The sequence below is a fragment of the Chaetura pelagica genome, unplaced genomic scaffold (assembly GCF_000747805.2).
Source record: "Chaetura pelagica isolate M959 unplaced genomic scaffold, ChaPel_1.0 scaffold525, whole genome shotgun sequence".
NCBI classification, from domain to species: domain Eukaryota; kingdom Metazoa; phylum Chordata; class Aves; order Apodiformes; family Apodidae; genus Chaetura; species Chaetura pelagica.
In genome coordinates, this window is record NW_009953214.1 from 23,103 (window position 1) to 43,701 (window position 20,599).

Sequence of the window (20,599 nt, forward strand, 5' to 3'; positions counted from 1 at the left end):
CCCAGGAGACATCAAAATGATCTGGTGGTGTTTTAAAGTCTCCTATGAAGATGTGAGTTGTCAGTAACCATTCCTTGCTAAAGACAGGATGAAGTGAAGGCAACTCGTGTAGATTATATCCCAGCATTAGCCAGTAGAGTGGCTCACTATATCAGGTCTTCAGCCCAAGATGATTGTATATCAGACAGCAGTGATTGCAGAAGGTTGTTTTCATTTTAGTTGGATAAGTTCAAGTGTGAAAATAGCCCCTTTTATTCTTCTTTACTGGTACATTACTGGCCTTCTGAGAATACCATCAGTGATGGCCGAGCTAGGTGTTAAAATAGACCATTAAATGCAGGACAGAGGATGGTTTTGTGACTGTTCCACCACAGGTCTCTTCTTTCTGGGATAGCAGATCAGTTAGATGGGTCTGTTTTTCAGTTTCTCCTTGCATCAAATTATTGTCTTTGCTACAGTATCTCCAAAGTGTCCTAAAAAGCAGCTGGGTGATATGCATATATAACCAAGTTATATATCAAGGACTAGGTTTACCTAGGAAAGCCTCCACTGGTATTTGACATTCATTGCTTCCAGGTGCCTGAATGTCTGGAAGTTGAGGATGAGGCTCAGATTTGACTTTCCATCCTGTGAACTGAGGGTAAATGCAAGACAAGAAGAGTGTACCTGCAGCAACCAGAATTGCTGAGGAGATGCACTATGTCACCCTGCAGTGGGCAGGTTTCTTGATAGAGTCTTGAGGCTCAGAGATGCCACAGAGCTGAATTTCAGCTAACCAGCTACCAAAAAATAAGCAGTTCCCTCTCTGCTAATTTGGCAGACAAAATAGTAGATTAAGTCCCTTAAGAAAACCCCAAACAATAAAATTAAAATAATTTATTGTTGGCCATAGCCAGAAGACAGAGATGCTAAATGCTACACTTGTCAGTTTGCTTGGAGAGCTCTGCAGGCTGTAAGCTCATTTTCCTTCATATGCAAAGTTTCTAAAATGAGGTTCTGCCAACTAAAGATGATGTAATAAATAACTGCCTCCACCAAGTCCTTCATGAACCACAATTTTAAGATGCAGCCTTTTTGACTGTAGAGGCAACTTCTCTTGTTTCCACCCACTGAAATGACTACCTGCTATTGATTACATCATATTTACTTTGTGGGTAGAAGCCTGGAAATAGAGCAGCTGGTCACATTGTAGACTTCTCATTTCACCCAAGCAGGAAATGAGATGTAGATCCCCAAATGATAGCCATGGTTTGACACACCATACATATATTCTGCACCATGCATCAAGATATGCTCATAAATAATTCAAATGCACTAAAAGCAACATACGGGCTTACCAACAGAGGTGATTAAAAACAACAGAATTGCACAGTTACTATGAAGTCAGATGAAATTTAGGAAAAATACAAAAGATCATACCCCTATTAGGAAATGCTAAAGTAGTCACTAACCATTCAGAACACTACTCTGATTCAGTAGCTGCGCTCATCAAAGAAAAACGTTGGGCAAAGTATTCCCTCCACCCATTAGGAATTTGAATAGTCCATTTCTGTGTTTTTTCCAGGTTCCTAGTATATCCTACGTGTAGTATAATCCAGTACTAGGCTAGCAGCTCCAAGAAGAGCAGGATCTGCTAGATTTGAGACAACCACATCCACAGTTTTAACAGAGGACAGAGCCTGTCGGTGTATCACATCTTTGACAGCATTAACATAGTGGCTAGCTAGAACTCCAGAAAGGATCACAAGAGAGGGGTTCACCGTGTGCAGAATGTTCACAACTCCAAGGCCTAATGCTGTCCCAGCTGAAAAGATAAGAAGAAATTAGAATACTCTAAGCAGTCCAAGCATCAGTTGTTGAAATAGATCTGTTAGCAGCAAATGACACTGTCAGTAATCTGTTCTATTCCATGTGGCAGACAGTTTTGAGTTTATATCAGACAATATAATTTTTTTCTTTCAGAAGTAAAAGAAAAAAAAAAGATAATTTCATTGCACAACAATGCATTATCCAATGATACAGATGTGAAAGACAAAGCAGTATGTTACCACTCTTGTAAGCTAAAAGAAAATGGAAAAGCATTATTCTACCATCTTAGTGCTATCAGCTATGTATGAGGACAAGGACCATTTTTTTTTCAAAGCTAGCTAAACAGTAAAATATCCCATGTAAAGTAACATGTAAATTGCCTTTGCTTACTCAGACTAGCCACTCGCTTGTCTACAGTGAAATGTATCCAGATTTTCCAGTATGAGAATGTTGAGACCTCACTTTATACAAACTGATCATTGCAGACATTTTTCATCTTCTCATTCATTGGAACAGGAACTTCTAATACACTCTTCTACTCACCTTTCTTCCCACATTTATATTTAAACTTTCATAACCATTAGTAATTTTACAGAGAGAGGTTGTCAACATACAGTTGTGTTTGTTGTGTCACACTGCATTACCGTTTACATATACCCAAAAAATCTCATCACAGGAGGGTTACAGACTTTGGGCTATGTTCTTACCTGTTCTGAGAATGCTGTTGGCTTTTGTGTTCCCAAGTTTAGCTGCTTGAATGAGATGTGCAGCACTCACAACCTCCTCATTCTTCATCGACATTCCTTCTACTAAAAGCAGATCCTCTATTTGAAGAGAAGGAGAGAAAATCAAGAGAAATTCATGGTGAGATGATTAAGCCAGTAATTGGAGGGTGACCTTGTATTTATTTCATGTGCACACTGAAGCCTGAATCCTGAGGAACCTGAGTTTGACAAAAGTGTCATATCCACATTATTCAGGGAACTACTTGTAGAAGCGGAGTATCAAACATGAACAGTTACAGGATGGTAATTCACTATTCTTGTCAGCCCCAAAAGTTAAAAAAATACAATATAAATGTTCTCAAGCTTATATAAGACTGAGAAGCTATTGCTGAAAGACAGTCACTGTGAAATCAAACTCACAGAATGCTCTTCAGATTACTTTACAGTACGTTTAAAAAGAAGAGACTACACTCTGCTACATGTTTTTGGTAATTTTCAGACCAGTGGTTCCAAATGCAGTTTTGCCTGGGTATTGCCATCACTGAAAAAAACCTGAATTGTATTGCACAGGTTGTGGCAGGTCCTGCCCTGGGCATACACAGGATTCTTAAATGGTTGCCTATACACCTACTTTTGAGTCCTCCCATAAAAAGATGGCAAGTCTATTTTTCTTAATATCATCTTTGCACATTTCTTCCTATACTGCAGTTTAGTCATCATGCTTACAAAAATAAAGTATGTAGATACCATCATGCAGTTTCTTAGCTTCTCTCTGTAATGCTATTCCAGAAGCATATGCTTCTATACATCCTTGGCTACCACACAGGCACTCTGGTCCATCTAGAGATACAACAATATGCCCAAGCTCAGCAGCACAGAAAGAACTGCCATGGATCAGTTCGTGTTGATGAACAATTCCACCTCCGATTCCTGCAAAGATACAAAAACTTCAGCAATTAAAGCACAGTTTTTAAAGGTTCTTATTCTGCAGGACATTGATATTTGCTTATTTTAATACAGACAATATATGCATTAGTGGTCCTCTATCCTGGAAACCAGAAACTACTAGTTATTGAACTGTTCTGTTTGGCACACCTAATAACTAAGCTTATAGCTCCCTCCTATTTATTTAAGTATCAAAATGGTATGTAATGCTTCTCCTTTCCTAGGGATGGTACTGAAGTACAACAGATCTTTTAAGCTTATGAGTCATGCTCTAAATGCACAAAACTAACCTTTCAAATTGCCTTAAAATTGCACATTTCAGAAGAGATGTTTTAATGCTGTACTTTCCTTATTTTGAAAAGTTTGCCTGCATAGCTCTGTCAGCAGAAATTATTTCATCAGGAAGCTTATACTGCGCAAACAGTTTCACTTGCCTGAATAAATGAGAAAGTACCCTAGAAGAATCAAATAGATATAGTGGCAAAAGGAATTTTGGTTTAAGAGAGCAATATATTAGGGTTTTGCAGGCACAGTGGTGGTGTTTATGCTTTTAAGATCAACTGAGCCTCTGAATGATGGTGCTGGTGTTCTGACTGTGAGTTTCACTTTACTATAACACACCCACCTGTACCAGTGATAAGTGTTACAAAATTTTCTACTCCTTTTCCATGACCAAATTTCCTCTCTGCTAGAGCAGCACAGTTTCCATCATTGTCCACCCAGACTGGCAGATGCAGAGCATCAGATATTGGAGTTCTGAGATCCACAGAGCTCCACTCCTGAATGAGTTTTGTAGAGTGAAGCACAATTCCTTCTCGGGGGTTTACCCGTCCACCTGTGGAAATACCTAAGTCCCAGAAATACAAAAAGGAAAAATCAAAGTCTGTGTAATACTTTTAAGTAAAAGATCCATTTTTAATATGCATGATGACAAGTATTTTTATTTCTAATGCCAGGCTTTGAAGCAGAACATTAAAATAAGAATTTCTAAGTAGGCAGTGCAATTTCTGACTTATAAAGACAATTCCTAGAACTCCACTGCTTTGATCACAACTCACCCAATAGCTTAAGATTAACTAGATGGGTAATGGTTAGTGTTAGTCAGAGAGTTAATGTTGTGACTTCAGGCAAGACCACAGCAAATACCCTGACAACATATTAATTGATGAGCTGGATGAGGGGACAGAGTGTATACTCAGCAAGTTCACTGATGATTCCAAACTGGGAGTTGGTGACACTCCACTGGGCTGTGCTGCCATCCAGTGCCACCTGCACAGACTGGAGAATTGGGCAGAGAAGAACCTAATGAGGTTCAACAAGGGGAAATGTAGGGTCCTGCACCTGGGAGGAAGAACCCCATGCACCAATATAGGTTAGGGGTGGACCTGCTGGAAAGCAGTTCTGAGGAGAAGGATCTGGGAGTCCTGGCAGACAGTAAATTATCCACAAGCCAGCAGTGTGTCCTTGTTGCCAAGAGGGACAATAGAATTCTCATATGCCTAAGGAAAAGTGTGGCTAGTAGGTCAAGAGAGGTCATTCTCCCCCTCTACTCTGCCCTGTTGAGGCCATATCTGGAATACTGCATCCAGTCCTAGGCTCCCCCGTTCAAGAGAGACAGGGAACTACTGGAGAGAGTCCAGTGGAGGGCACCAAAGATGACTAGGGGACTGGAGCATCTGTTTTATGAGAAAAGGCTGAGAAAGATGGGACTCTTCAGCCTGGAGAAGAGAATGCTGAGGGAAGACCTTATTAATGCCTGTAAGTATTTATACGGTGGGTGCAAGGAGGATGGAACCAGACTCCTTTCAGTAGTTCCTAGTGACAGGACGAGGGAAAATGGGAACAGGCTGCCCAAGAAGGTTGCGGAGTCGCTTTCTCTGGACATACTCAAAACCCAGCTGGACACATTCCTGAGTAATGTGCTCTAGGGGATCCTGCTTTAGTGGGGGGATTGGACTAGATGATTTCTAGAGGCCCCTTCCAATTCTCACAATTCTGGGATTCTTTGATTCTGTGAAATTGCCAGATACTTGAATTTCTTTTTAGTCATGTATGAAAAATGTACAGTAGCAAACTATACTAAACATATTGTTGAAACCCTGAAACTGTACAAGTTCCTGACATTTTCTTTAATTCTTAAGATTTAGAATGATTCAAAATTATCTGGATTTTGAGTAGAAATTTCTACTTAAAATTACACTGTTTTCCAGAAAAATCAAGCCTGTGTTCAAAGATTTATCTACCAAATGGAATAATGGCTAGTAATAGGCACAATTAGACAAACCAGTTTTCTCTATCTGGAGAGGCTTCCAGAGTTCATGAAGTCTGCCAGTCCCTCCCCTGCTTTCCTGTAGGCCCCCTTCAGGTACAAAAGGTGCTCTAAGGTTTCCCTGGAGCCTTCTCTTCTCCAGGCTGAACAGCCCCAACTCTCTCAGCCATGTAGGAGAGGTGCTCCTGGCCTCAGATCGTCTTCATGACCCTCCTCTAGACCCTCTCCATGAGCTCCATCTCCTTGTTATGTTGGGGGCTCCAGAATTGGACACTGATTAAGAACCAAATGTTTATTACAATGAAATCTTATTTAGTACTTAGTAGGCAACTCAGCAATAGCTTAGTAAAACATGTCTGCTTTTTCTAAATGCCAGAATTCTGTAACGGATGTACATCAGTGTGGGAATTAGCAGAACCTGTACCTTCATCCTCTTTTCTCTACTATCAGTTCCAAAAGGTAACTTAAATACTGCCTAATAGTGGTAAGCAGATAGCTTTGACAACTGCCTCTGTATAACATTTGTTTAGAGATCTAGGCATCCTTTGGTTTAGGATTTGTATATTGTAGGAGTAAAAACCAATTTCAGTAACTGCTGCTACTGTTCTTTGGGACTGATAGTCCTTACTTTTCTCTTATTTTTGTAAAGCTGTTTATAGTATGTATGTTTTGCATGAGGAAACCCCAACAAAAACAACAGAATTGAAACTAACCTAACATTTTAGATACAGTTTAGAAAGCAATCTATAGTTTAGAAAACAACTTAGCAGGTTGCTTTGCTTTCATGGCTGTTACATACTGGGGCAATGTCAGTCTTTACAGTCAGCTTCTCATTTTCAGAGACACTTAAAGAAGTTTTTGTGTTAAGAATATAATTTAAGAGTTTAAAATACTCAAGAGTCTTTTTAGAAAGGTGTTCTAAAGAACTAGGTAGTGGTTTCATTCCGTGAAACTTACATGAAAAAGTTAGTATTTGTTAACTTACCTACTCCCAAAATTCTGCAGTTCACATTTACTGCCTCTGATGCAGCCTCTACACACATCTTCAGGATTAATTCTAGTCTGTCCTCATAAGTTTTAGGGTTGAGCTGGGTGTATTTCTTAACTATTTCACCCTAGAAATTAAAAGCAACAAAATAAGCCCTATAGAAATATAATTCATATGATGAAGTTTTAGTTTAAACTACAGGTCAACTTGAAAATAGAGCCTCTGTTTTAAAAAAAAATATGGATGTTTGTCTTAGATCTTGGTCTCACAGGGTTTTCAGTGCAAGATTCCTGACAAGTCTGGGGGACAAGTTTGCAAGATTAGGCATTACATTCTGCTTTTGTGATCAACCTCCCCTGTCTGGAATAAAATACCTATTTTAAGGAACACATGAATTGTTTAAGGAAATCTCACAGAAGCTACTGGAATTGTGATACAGCACTGAACTTAAGCTCAATACTATGAAGTGTTAAAAAAAAAAAAGAGTAGCAATTGCTAAGAAAATCCATAATGCTTGAAGACTAAAATGTTTTTAATTTGACTACATTAAAGTTTTCCATGGTTACACAGACTAAACTTCAGAAATAACTTCTACACAATTATACTTCTGAGTCACTTGAAATATTTCTGGAGTAGTGTCTCTTGAGATGTATGATGTATGGGGGAGGGAGGATCCAGGAGGAAGAGATTATTTTCAGCCCTAGGAGTCAGGCAGTTGGAATGAAAGCATTCATTTTGTGTGCCTGAATCTGTGGGTACTAAGGAAATAATCTTAATGTAATGTTAATATTGCAGGATTAGGCCAGGAAAACTGCAGAAAATATGCTTTCCCTATTAAATCCCCAATACTCTACAATGCATCTAGGTGAACAGCAGTTTATTAAAAGAACCAAGCAAAAAGGAGGAACAAAGTTTATATGCAACATGGATGAGTCACTGCTGCAAAAACAACTTGGAAAATTCCACCACATCAATGGTTTGACTCTTACATCCCACCATCTCAGCCTCACATCAGCAATAGTGTTTGGGGATATTTAATTATAGTTTCCTCTTCATTTTGGTTTGGGGTGGGCAGGGAATCAGAGGCAGTTATTCTGGAAGGGAAGCCAGCAGTAAACACTATCAAAAGACACCTTTAAAAAGGAGCTGTTGAAAACTCATTTTGTTCATGACAAGGAAACCATGCCTTCACCTCTGCCACTTCCTGTTAAATGCTTACATTTGTTGTGTAAATTTTATTATCAAAGTGTTGGCAGAAAATGGGGTGTCAGTTTTACTTCTAATACAATTGTATTTTAAAAAGTTAAGACCTTAAAGATCTGCCAGACATCTCCTTTTAAATGATTGCAGAAATTCTGAACCACATCAGGTCAATTTACATAGCACTTCATCTTTATGAGTGCATTTTACTTTTCTTTCTGGGTAACTATGTCTAACTGATTAGTTATCTGGAAGTATGCAGTGTAATGGTAGGAGTAGTTGTCCAATACTGATTAGAATAAAAGCCAAAGACTACTCAACATGAGCTTTATTCACATCTTTTAGGTGTTGCAGAATTTAGAATTTTTAAGGGGCTGTTCATCCCCCCAAACCCCAGGCAGGAAGACTGGTATCTAAATGACTTAAAATTCTTCAGTCTTAACTATCCTGTCATTTACCAACCTGGATTAAGAATGATTTCAAATGTTTTTAGACCACCAGTAAGTAATTTTTATCCCATAAACCTGAACCTCACAAATTTAAATACAAATTTTGTGGTGTTTTTTTTTTTTTTAATTTTCTTGATAATTAGCTGATGGTCATGGGTGTATTTCCTTGTTTCACTATATGATGCCTCTGCAAGTGATCTGGCACCAGACTGATACTGATGTCATCTGGTAGCCTCCCTTGCTGTTTTTTAAGATTTAATTTTTTGTTATGTTTACCAAGTATGAACTGTCATCTTTCTAAGTTAGCTGTCAAACATTTTTAGTATGTTGTCTATTACTGGCAGAGCTATACAAGCAATGCATACTTCTCACTGCTAAGACACAGGCAAAGGAAAGTTTCCTGCAGTGCCATTACCAGACATATGGGTTGAGGAACTTCTAAGCATGGAGGCCATTAATTAAATCACACAGTATTTCAAAGTGATTACTTCTACTGTAAGACAGGCACTTCAGACTTAAAACTCACTCAATTTTTAAAGTCTCTGTGAATTTTAGTGTATGTATCAAATTCTACCTGTTCTGATTATGATCATCATGATTAAGATCATCATACAACTCAAATTCACCACCTTTTTCAAATGCAAGATCAACAAACTACAATTCAGCTGGTTTTAAGAGACCTTTCAAACTGGTACCTAATATTGACAACGAAGACACCAAAACCTTCCAGACTATCTAAGTCCAGCCTTCTCTTGCATTGACAGTGAAGATGGATAATAAGAAAAACTTTAATCTTCTCTTCTATTGTTTTAAAAATTTACTACTTGTTCATGTACAAGTATATATGTTTTTTCTTTTCAGGGAAAAGGCTTCTACATAGCTGAAGGCTCCCCCCTCCCATACCCAGTCAGTTTCCTCTTCTCTAGACTAAACAATTCTAGTTTCTTCAACTTTTCTCTGTTTTCCATGTCTGCAATAATTACTGTTGTTTTTCTCCTCATTCCCTTTCCAACTGGTCTGTATCTCTGGTGTGACGCATGACAATGAACACTGTTCTGGCTGAGGCTTCGTATTGTCTTACTGATTGTGCTTCTATGCAGGAAGATACCGAGAATTTTGATTACTGGCTGTTCTTCTCTTGTTAGAAGAGATTAAAAATTCTGTATCCTACACCCACCCAGCATGATCCCATCACTCTCCCTCAGTATCTGCTGTGCTAGATGCTAATTGTTGCTCCATCACATTGCTGCGTAAAGCAGTGGGAAAGTAAAAAGACTGCTTTTAGATCCTTTCCTTTTTTTGCTTGACATATAAAAAGTTACCAGGTAAACTGAATCCACTTTTACAAGGAACCAACTCACCTGAAAGTTAGCCTTTTCTTTGAGGCCTGTATGACTTCCCACTGAGAGGGAGCAGCTGAGATCATGCCCCAGCAATGGGCTCTGCTGGTTTAACAGCAGCCTTAGAATAGGAAGTCCGCAGGCAGATTGTATCAGGACTGTATGCGAGGTGCAGCAAATGAGGGAAAATCTACTGCACCCCTCAAGAGCAAAAGCCCGTAGGGCTGCTTTCTTTTGCAGCTTTTTTGGATCATAAGCAACTGTAGGAACAAAACCAAAGCCCAAAATAGTCTACAGAATACCTAAAAGCACAACAGAATATTTACCTTCATACTGACAATGGCTACTCGGAGATTTGTTCCGCCTAGATCCACAGCCAGAGCACTCTGTGTCTCTAGAATATGGTCAATATCTTGAGAGATATTATCTTTGACAGGAGGAAAACAGAATTTCTTTTGCAACGGCTCTTTGAGGTCAATAGATTTGAGGAACTTCAAAATCCTTGGAACAGCATTACCATCTCCATATATTTTTGAGCTAGAATATGAAAAAAGAATCAGTTTGATTTGAAATAACATTGCAACCTATAAAGTTCTTCATAGGCTGTAGCACTGTGTCATGACAAAATTATGTCTACTATGAAAATACTGCTCACACTAGTTGAGTCTACCATGGGATATGGTACATAGTGTTAGTAGTTTGAAGATCAAACAATAGATTGTGCAAGTTGGGCATTAGCTCCATTTTGGAACATGAAACATTGAATCTATAAAACTGGAAAGCTAATAATGCCAAAAAATAAGTAAATTAAGAGTTCATTGGAAGGACCCATATAATATAGCTCACAAATGACGGAAAGTCTACGTGTGTGCTACATGTCCAGACAAGATGTACTCATCACACAGATGACACTATATTGATGGTACCTTCATGACAGTTTGAAGCATCTAAGTCTGGTTTTAAAATATGGTTTCAGACATTTACTATTAGAAAAAACAGTTTTATTATGCTACTGAGGTTATTAAGAAATATACTTTTGATTCTTGTCCTTACTTAAGACAGGTATTATCTCTTGAAATTTATATGAACTTATACATGGAAGAACTGAAGTTCACTACTGTATGGCTGAAGAGTAACAAAAATCTTGCTATAATCCTGCAGCTCCCCTGGAAGCTTGCACTCAGGACTTTCTACCTGTCATGCCTAAGGTTGATCCAGCTATATAAAGGAATGTGTCCTTCAGGCACAAGCAGAGGTAGGCAGACAGGATGTCTTGCTGCTGTTCCTATGGAACAAGCTCTCTTAATCATGCTAGTCTAAGCTAACATAGAAATTTTATCCTCTTGACTTTCTGTTTGCTGTTACATTACTAGTTATATCAAAATATTACTAGTAATGTTTTGCTCTACAAATACTAATCTGCATACTGCATATTGTACTATCATTCTGAATGAGACACGTGAAATGAAAAATAATGTGTAACTTCACATTAGTGCACTAAAAGCACTCCAATCAAATATAATGACCTCAGGATTAAATGCCTTTTACTCCACTCCTTCAACATACCCTGCAATGAAGCAAGATGAATGTACTTACCATGGATACTGTTTACCAAACTGCAGCTGTAGAGCATGCAGAATCTTATCCTGTGTATCAGCATCACGAACATGAAGAACATTTTCACCTAGATGACAAACGTTAATGTAATTGGACAGGCTTACTCCTCAAATTACCTTAGAGGGTAGGAACTGATTCAGAAATGAAGAAATAATTATTATTGTTTCCTCTCAGCAAGAAATAATTCAGCTAGACTGACATCACTCTTCATCAGTTATGTGCCTTCTCTTGCTCCCAATAAAGCAATGATGACTCCTATGATAAGCTGTCATGCATTACAGAACAATAGAGAGCAGAGTATTAGCCTTCAACAGAATATTATTATTAATTCTGAAATATGCAAGTGGAAACAGGAGGTAAGTGGCTATTTTTGTAATATCCGTGCTCCTGTGAAATACCACAATACAGTGGTAAAGAGCTTTTAAAGATATTTTTAAATGAAATTTTAATATCAGCCTAGCTGCAAAAGAAAACAACTACTTGTGTATTCTGCTAAATGCAATCCATTGCAAATTGAGACAAATTTTACCTTCTATATAGATAAAAACATCATCATCTTACATAATACACACAAACAGCACTAACATGATACCGGAATAGCCAGTGAAGCTGTAAAATGGGTCAAAAATATGTTGCCCTGATCCTGCAAGACTGCGTCTGTCAAGCATTCATTGTTCCTGTGGAACAAGAGCCTCAGAGCCATGAAGAAATTATAGTTAAGCAAACATGTACCTGTTTCTCTTCCTGTCTGACGTGTCCCCAGGTTGATTACAGGTGTCCCGAATGCTCCCACTTCTCTGACACCACAGCTGCTGTTACCAATCATACAGCCAGCGTGAGCAACTAGCTGAATGAACTGGTCAAACGGGACGTGCTTTACTGCCCGAAAGTTGGGATGATGCTCTATACCCTTCTTCCTCATCACCCGAACCATCTCTTTGCTTCCTACAGAAAAACAAGAGGTAAAATATATGCTTCAGTTCTACCATTAATCTGAGAGTCCAAGCACACAAAGAAGCTAATAGCTGCTCACTGAGTTGCCAGCTCTGCTATGTTCTTGTTCTCTTTTTATCCTCACAGAGTAAGTTACAGAGCTGGGTATGTAAGCCCAAGTTTGATCCCCAAATCCACTGCAAAAACCCTTCTTGTAGTGTTTAGTTCATGTAAGAAGCACTAGTATTGCTTCTACATGTCACATGGCTTCCCTTCATTTTCCTCTCCACACTGAAAAGTTGAAATATCCTCCAGCAATGTGAACATGGAGCTGCACCAGATGCACATCTGATGCTGAGACCATCCAGCTATTCCCATCTGGCTGGATGTTCTTGCACTCCATACAAACCAATGTATGCTTGACAATCTACTGTGCATTCCTCAGACACGAAGGTATTTTACTCACCTGCATCCACATTAGGGAATAGAACAAGTGTTCTCTTGTTGAAGGAGATGAGTGCATCTAGTGTCAGCTCAAACATCTTTATGGAATGTTTAATATCTGTGGTTACAGGATGCTGCAGAGCAACTATGTAATCTCTGGTTTTGACATCTTCACCTGTCCAAATGGAGCCCAAGAAACGGTTTTTATTGCCATAGGATAGTAAAAGCAAGGGAGGACATGCTTTTGAAACTACTAGTGTGAAAGTCTGAACAGTGAAGGATCTGAATAGGATATCTAACACATAAATTTCAGTGTTAAAATAAAACTCAAGGAACTACCTGGAGGATCTAGCTTGTTATCTGCCTCTCTAAGCAAGTGTTGTAACTTTAGAAACCACTACCCTAACAAACTGCTAACTGGCAAGTCTACATCTAAAACTTCACAACACTGTGCCAGGGTCAGAGCCTGTTCTCATACCAGTGTAAAGCTGCAATAACATCAAAGTCTTGAAGCTGCTCAGGTTTCCTGTCAGTTCTCCATCCTCAAGCAAAAACTTAATTCCCATTGCTATAAAAGAGTCAGTCATACAATGTTTTAGTACATTGCCTAAAAAAGTAGCTGCAGAATATCACCTACTGATACAAGATTTCAGCTTTCAACTACATGTTAATGTGCCACAGAGGAGACTGCTTTGTGAAAGATAAAAACCAAACACAAATCCCTGTTGCTTACAGGAATTATCTGTAAGCCAAAAGCCTTTGCTGTGTGCTGCCCTGTTGCATTGCATTTCTCAAAATTATATTTGTAATATCAATTTCCTTTGATATTTTTGGATTAGCCCTGAGTGACTCTGATTATATTTAAATATATAATTTACACAAAAATAATCTGTTCCTGTAAGTTTTGTTTTTAAATTGTTTAGCTTTGACAAATTACCCCTCTAACAAGTTATTTTTTTCTTTTGGCAAAAGGACCAGATGTGTTTACTAGCACAGATTTTTAGCTTTCCAACTATACATGGCAGAACACAGATCAAAAGAAAAACATAGAAAGAAATAAATATTAGATACTATTATCAAATATACTAGTTTTTTGAGAAGAAAAAGGCTCATACTTCATAATCACCTCCAGTTAAGTTAACAAACTTACTAGCAACAAGTCCATCTATTTCTTTCCTGTACTGTTCTCAGAGCCACTGGTCAACAGATCCCGCAGACTGATAACCTAGTTATTGACTTTGTCTAGTGTTGAGAGTCATATGACAATCACAAAAGGTGGACTGCTTACCTAGCCACATGCGTATAACACTCATGTAGTCCTTATTTTTGGCAGAGAGAAGCTTGTCATATGAGGGACAGCCTGCTAAAAGGATGCGGTCATGGTCTTCACACATGGCTATCAAGTGCTGCTCTGCACTCCTTGTGCAGCACACGTGGTAATGGGCCAGTTTGGTTATAGCATGTCTGATAGAGTCATCAATGGTCCCGCTGACTTCCCCACCTTCAATGTGAAGAATGCGAATATTCATCAGGGCTGCAGATGTGGCCAGAGCCAAAGCATCAAATCTGTCCCCGTGAACTATCATTATGTCAGGTTTCAGGCGGTTTAGGACATCTGGTAGCTTGACTAATGCAAGGCCCACTGACTCCACCATAGCTGCCTCATCCTCCCCTCTCACAATGGTGTGCAGTCTCGTATGAATATCAAAGTCATCTTGTTCAATCATGCGATAGGTGTTACTGAAGGAAAGAGGAAACGAGTTAGAGTAAGTACAACTTGGTTCTACAGTAACAGAGCTTGACAAAGTAACTGTATACTAGAGTACTTGTACTGGGTTTGAACAAAGGCCCACTTACCCTATCTCCTTCACTGAGAAAACTAGGTTTTAAGATTTTAACAGAACATTCTCATTCATATGGACATCCTCCCTCATATTTAAAGCATCAAGTTTTTCTAGACAACTTTAGTGAGAAGCTTTGCTGAACATGTTCTGGAAACCCTCAGAAATCAAACCTTTTGCTCATGTGTTTGCAGAGCTTTCTGGAGAACAGTTATGGCATGATTTAATTTCAATAAAGGTATGTTGACTCCTCACAAATATATTGACTTTACTGGACAGGTGTGTAAATACAACACATATGATGCAAAGCAGAAGCTTGTATGTTCAAGATAAACATCATGCAGCTAGCATCCATTTTTCAGATTCTGTATTTGAATTGCATCATCCTGTATAATCATAGACTTAAGAAATCACCGCACAGACAGGCCTTACATTCAGAGGAAAGTCTTAGCCACTAAAGAAGAGTTTTCCACACCTACTACAAGCTCCAGTCCATAACAAGAAAATTAAAACATTCCTTCAAGTCTGAGAACAATTATTGTTTACAGTTACATCCTTGAAATATGAAAGATCACATGTCTATATAAGATTACTTGTCTTTCACATTCACTGAACCCAACCTAAGTAGTCTGCACACTCTGGCTGGAATAAAAGAGAAAAAAACCCCAGAGGTTTCAAATTTTGTCCTCAACCTACCTGACACTTTAATTATCTTATTCAAAAGACTACATTTTTTAACTGATTTAAATCAGATTTATTTTTCATTAAATCCACTCTGCTACTCACATTCTACAAATTAAAATCTCACTATGTGCAAGATGAGCAAAGACAGCAAAGACTGTAAAGTGCTCCACCTTAAGTAAAGAAGCAATCTCAATTCTGCTCACTACTGTAGAACACAGCATATATCCCTACAAGTAATTTGTCAGGCAACTTGTTTTTTTCAAAAGGTAAATCCATTTCATGCAACTGAGTGAAGCAGCTCTGATTTTTGTAGCATAAACTGTGTTACACTTCCAAATCCTTTCACAATTACCCTTCATAGACCTTCCTTTTTCCCTACTACGTGCATTTAACTCAGAAAACTTTCTTCTCTCCTGTATTCTCTTCCTTCTGAAAGGTCAAAATCAAGGGAACAAAAAGGACTGCATTTTTTGTGTTATTTAGCAATAACATTCACCATGTTATTTGGTAACACCCAAAAAACAGATTACTGGTAGAGATATAAAAATTCACCTTACCCATAGTCATCAATCAGGTGGGAACCAAGCACTACAACATCCAGCTCAAAGAACTGTGGTTCTGCCTTAATACCAAACATAATGGGAGCTAATTTCGAATAATCAGCACGGTTGCAAGTAGCAACACAAACACGAAGCTTCTGGTTGTTTCCATTCTTCTCCATGACTTCCTTTTGTTTCTGTTTTGAAAGATTCTTGAAATACACTTCCTGAATTGACAGAGGTGGGGGAAAAAGTGCATTAGTAATAATCTTTATAGCAAGTAAATGGTATGCTTCATGATGAGCTCACGCAAGTGCAGCCCAGAAATGTGGACACATACTAGCCCATCCATTCTTAACTGACAACTTATACCTTACCGTACCTAAAATGAGAAGATTTTAGAAAAGGACAGATTTTTTAATGCTTTTTTCATTAAAATTCACTTATTTTTAATACCTCTATTTCTATAAATAACATATATAAATTCTTTGTAAACAAAATTCAAGTATTATGAAGCTCAAGTGTAATTAAACGGTAAAATGACATTTCCCTGTTCAGATGAAAATTTCTGTGTAAGTGGAAAAATTATTGATGCCTTCATAAATGAAAAAGATTCTTATGTTCCAAAACAACACGATGGAAAAACTGCTGAAAGTTGCACCCACTGACAGACCTTGTGAACAAAAAGAGAAAGCTTTTGCTCAAGTTAGTTTATGTTTCTGTTAAACACACTTTGGTGAGCTACCATGAGTTAAACATTGACTTCTAAACCTTTCCATACTTCACAGGCCAAAGTACAGAAACATGTTCAATATTACAATAATAAAATCATAGAATGGTTTGGGCTGGAAGAGACTTTAAATATCATCTAGTTCTAACCACCCTGCACGGGCAGAGACACCCCCCACTGGACCAGGTTGCTCAAAGTCCCCTCCAACCTGGCCTTGCACACTTTCAGGGATGGAGCTTCCACAACCTCCCTGGGCAACCTGTTCCAATGACTCACCACCTTCACACTAAATAATTCTTCCTAATGTATAATTTAAATGTTGTCTTACTAGGCAACAACTTTTGGAGACAAGCAGACAAATAAAGACAATTATTAGAATCGGGCAATTTGGCGGATATTAAAAAAAAAGTTTTTTGAAAACTGAAATGCCGAACACTCAGTATTTTTACAAGCAGTATCAAGTTACTGTAACAAGTGTTTTCTCTAATGCAATTTTACAGCTTGTTCAGTAGATTATTAAACTATGTAATTAATAATTTTTAATGTTTACTGTTTTGCCCTGCTGTTTTTAGTGTGAGGTATTTTTTAATTTAGCAATTGGAAAAAACCTTTTTGAGAGAAAGAAAAGAATACATCAATAATCCCCCCCAAATAACCCAAATTTCCTGTCCCCCAAAAGAGAAACTACTAAGTTGTTAGTAGAGGGTATCAGACCAGCTATTTATAGTTTTCTGGTTTTCTCTTTCTGAAAATAGCTGGATTTTAAGTAAGTACCATCCATTTGGCATGAAATCTAATGTTATGTTAGATTTTTACTTCCATTTAATGGAAGTAAACTTTTTCCAGATTTAATGCATAAGGGCTGCTCATCTCTGACTCAGATAGAGCAGTATCAATTCCCCTACTGGTTTTGATAGCTAGGGAGAAGCTTCTGAGAAGCTGTGACACAGGTGTGAAAAACTGACACCTAATCTCACAGTCCTTTTATATTGCACTTATCACTTATACAGATCCAGCCATAAAGGAATAGGTATTATTTGGTTTATATAAGGCGAATTAATTATTTCCTCATGGTGAAAACATCTGCAGTTATCTGCATCTATGATGACTGTTTTCATTTAATCTTTTTGTCCAACAGTCTTGTAATATTTTAAAGGTATGTAAGCAACTCAGTACCTCATGTTGAAAATGGAGAGAGAATTTTACAAGATTTTAGATGCTGTATAAAGGTAGGTGAGAGAGCACATCACCTGTATCACTGAGGGAAACCTGAAACCACAGCAGCTAGATTCAGATCTAACAGAACCACTGCTTGCTTTTTCCATTTCTAAGCCAACCTCTTTTTGGAGACAGTTCTGAGCAGGACATCCTGTCACTGCATATGTAAAAACAGCTCCCAATTAAAACAAAATAGTATTCAAGATGTGAAGGCCACTTCTGACCTCCCTATAAGCTTGTCTTTAAAACTGCATGAATAATATTAGTACAGTTAGAAGCAAACCTCTCACAGGACTCTCCCAGTGAGCCACTGCTGCATGCATTTCTGAACTGTATAAGCTGAGAAGCCAAAGTAAAAGGGCACAGAATAAGGAAGTGAAAAGTCAGCCTGCTCAGAGTCTGTTTACACCAAGTTACCTGCCTGAACTAGAACCAATACTTTCCCTCTGACAAAGCAGTTAGCTTTGCATATATGCAAAGCAGGCTTTTAAAAAGCAGACTCCTTGACCTTCAAGCAGTGTCTAAAATTCCAGAACCTTTCAATCAAAATCCAGAAAATACTGCCTCTTAAAATACTATTAAGCTGTAAAATAAAATAAATTAAAAAAAAGAAAAGAAAAGAAAAAGAAACCTCATGATTCACCATAAGTATAGATCTAACAAAACTGAACTGCTAGATCACACATCTTCTGGGTCTCATAGATCACATGTAACTCCAGTTGCTATTGGCTGCATTAATGGTCTCTTTTTCGTTGGTAGATGTGAAGATGTCTCACAGACATGTGAACTGACCAGAATCAAAAACCAATTCATGCTATTTGTGCATTTTACCTTCTGTTAACAAAAGGTTTCAGTAAGCCTCACAGCAGAATTATTTTTAGTACTGCCTTAAACCTCTCAAACACAAGAGTTTCAAAAAGTTGCAAGTAAGCCACACACAGGCCTTGGTGCAAAGTTTTTCTTCTGCTCTCAGTTTAACACCTGTTTTTCTAAAGAACCAAAATATTTACCCTAGCAAAAGGACTGATAACAGTCCAATATAAGTGTTACCTACACAGAGAAATGTACCATTAATTAAACTGATCTCTTACTTTTCAGGTTAAGTTGGATGATGATTTCTAAAGAGGTTTGTGATGTATTTCTACATCACAGTTTAAAAACAGAATCCTATCTTGACCCTGACCTATTCTGTGCCTGTAAATCCAAAAATAATTCTGCATTTTCAGATAGCATTCACTATCAACAAGTATTGGCAAAGTCCCTTCAACCATTAACACTATATTCCTTCAAGGAGAGCTGTAACGTCCTAGCTATACAATTTTAAGCTTGTTGCCACAATTATTTTAATATTAACAGTTTTTGAAGGCTAATAATCTCTTTTCAGACCTGTCCATTAAAATTCTTTAATATAATTAATCACCAACAGTTTCCTCTTAGTTTACAGGTGTTTGACAATATACTGAGTTTGATCTACAGTCTTCTCTAGTCTGGGACCTTGTGTTCTACCTCTTCCATCTTGCTGGGACTGGTAATCTTCAGCAGAAAGGAGAAGAAATAAAACAGTGCTCCATGAAATAATGAATCTCTTATTTTTGTTTACTGCTCTTCTATAATCCATCTTAAGGCTTTTAGACTATTAGATGTCCAAGGACTTTTTAAGACTGGGGAATTCTGAACCAGGTTTTACATCAACCAAGTAGCTACTGCTATCAGCCTATGAAGATGACTAGGGAACAGGAGCATCTCTCTTATGAGGGAGGTGATGGAGAGAAGGGATGCCATCCAGAGGGACCCAGACAGGCTTGAGAAGCCGGCTTGTGCAAACCAGATAAGGTTCAACAAGACCAAGTACAAGGTTCTGCACCTGAGTCAGGGCAATCCCAGGCAAACACAGGTTGGGTGCAGAATGGATGGGTAACAGCCTGAGGAGGACTTGGGGGTGATGGTAGATGAGAAGCTCAACACAGGCCATCAGTGTGTGCTTGCAAGCCAAAAAGCCAACCATGTCCTGGGCTGCATCAAAATAAGTATGGCCAGCAGGTCAAGGGAGGTGATTCTTCCTCTCTGCTCTCATGAGACCCCACCTGGAGTGCTGTGTCCAGTTCTGGAGCCTCTGGACAGAGTCCAGAGGAGGGCCACAAAGATGATCCGAGGGCTAGAGGACCTTTCCTATGAAGACAGGCTGAGAGAGCTGGGGTTGTTTCAGCCCGGAGAAGAGAAGGCTCCAGGGAGACCTCACAGCAGCTTTCCACTACCTGAAGGGGCTACAGGAAAGCTGAGGAGGGGCTTTTTATAAAAGCTTGTAGTGACAGGACAAAGGGTAATGGATTGAAACTGGATAAGGGAAGATTTAGGTTAGACATTAGGAGGAAATTCTTCACCATGGGGGTGGTGAGACACTGGAACAGGCTGTCCAGGAAAGTCGTGGAAGCCCCATCCCCGGAAGTGTTCAAGGGCAGGTTGGATGGGGCTTGGAGCAACCTGGCCTAGTGAGAGCTGTCCCTGCCCATGCAGGGGTGGTGGAACTAGATGAACTTTAAGGTCCATTCCAACCCCACCCATTCTATGCTTGGTGACAATGTCTGAACATCACAGCCCAAACAAGGCCTGTAACCTAGTTAGAGCACTCTCCCTGCACAGGGCTCCAGGTTTTCAGCAGTGAAGGACACATATAATCTCCTGGAGTGATTATTAATTTTATTTGGAGGTTGTTGGAATAAGGACTAATTCTTAGTTGGGGCAAGCTCAGGCTCCACAGGGTGCAAGTGCTCAGAGAGCATGAGCTGCTTCTAGGTGATATTCAAGTGGTTGTTCCCCTTCCTTTGGACTGAAGCTTTTAGTAAGCAAAGGCTCTCACCTTTGGTCCTT

General features: G+C 38.7%; 1 protein-coding gene across 3 annotated transcripts; it reads right to left on the minus strand.

Moving 5' to 3' along the window:
- Positions 1-555: 555 nt before the first annotated feature.
- Positions 556-16,007, minus strand: GNE (glucosamine (UDP-N-acetyl)-2-epimerase/N-acetylmannosamine kinase). 3 transcript variants are annotated; one of them, XM_009997568.1, is made up of 11 exons: positions 15,802-16,007; positions 14,008-14,459; positions 12,742-12,894; positions 12,075-12,287; positions 11,322-11,409; positions 10,052-10,262; positions 6,734-6,863; positions 4,105-4,326; positions 3,282-3,464; positions 2,517-2,633; positions 556-1,804 (listed from the first exon to the last, which is right to left on the minus strand). In XM_009997568.1, exons 1-11 carry the CDS (start codon positions 15,963-15,965, stop codon positions 1,569-1,571), a joined length of 2,169 nt encoding a protein of 722 aa, XP_009995870.1. In that variant the 5' UTR covers positions 15,966-16,007; the 3' UTR covers positions 556-1,568. The 3 variants fall into 3 exon arrangements, with proteins under 3 accessions (XP_009995870.1, XP_009995871.1, XP_009995872.1); XM_009997569.1 differs by lacking the exon at positions 4,105-4,326 and having other exon boundaries at positions 1,569-1,804; positions 15,802-16,004; XM_009997570.1 differs by lacking the exons at positions 12,742-12,894; positions 15,802-16,007 and having other exon boundaries at positions 1,569-1,804; positions 14,008-14,446.
- Between the last annotated feature and the right edge of the window lie 4,592 nt (positions 16,008-20,599).

Excerpts from the sequence above, each read along its gene's own strand:
- GNE (XM_009997568.1), bottom strand. The coding sequence starts at position 15,965 with ATGGAGAAGAATGGAAACAACCAGAAGCTTCGTGTTTGTGTTGCTACT. Across the intron at positions 4,327-6,733 it reads CTGCAGAATTTTGGGAGTAG|GTATTTCCACAGGTGGACGG; the intron begins GTAAGTTAACAA and ends TCTGGGACTTAG. Across the intron at positions 1,805-2,516 it reads CAACAGCATTCTCAGAACAG|CTGGGACAGCATTAGGCCTT; the intron begins GTAAGAACATAG and ends TTATCTTTTCAG.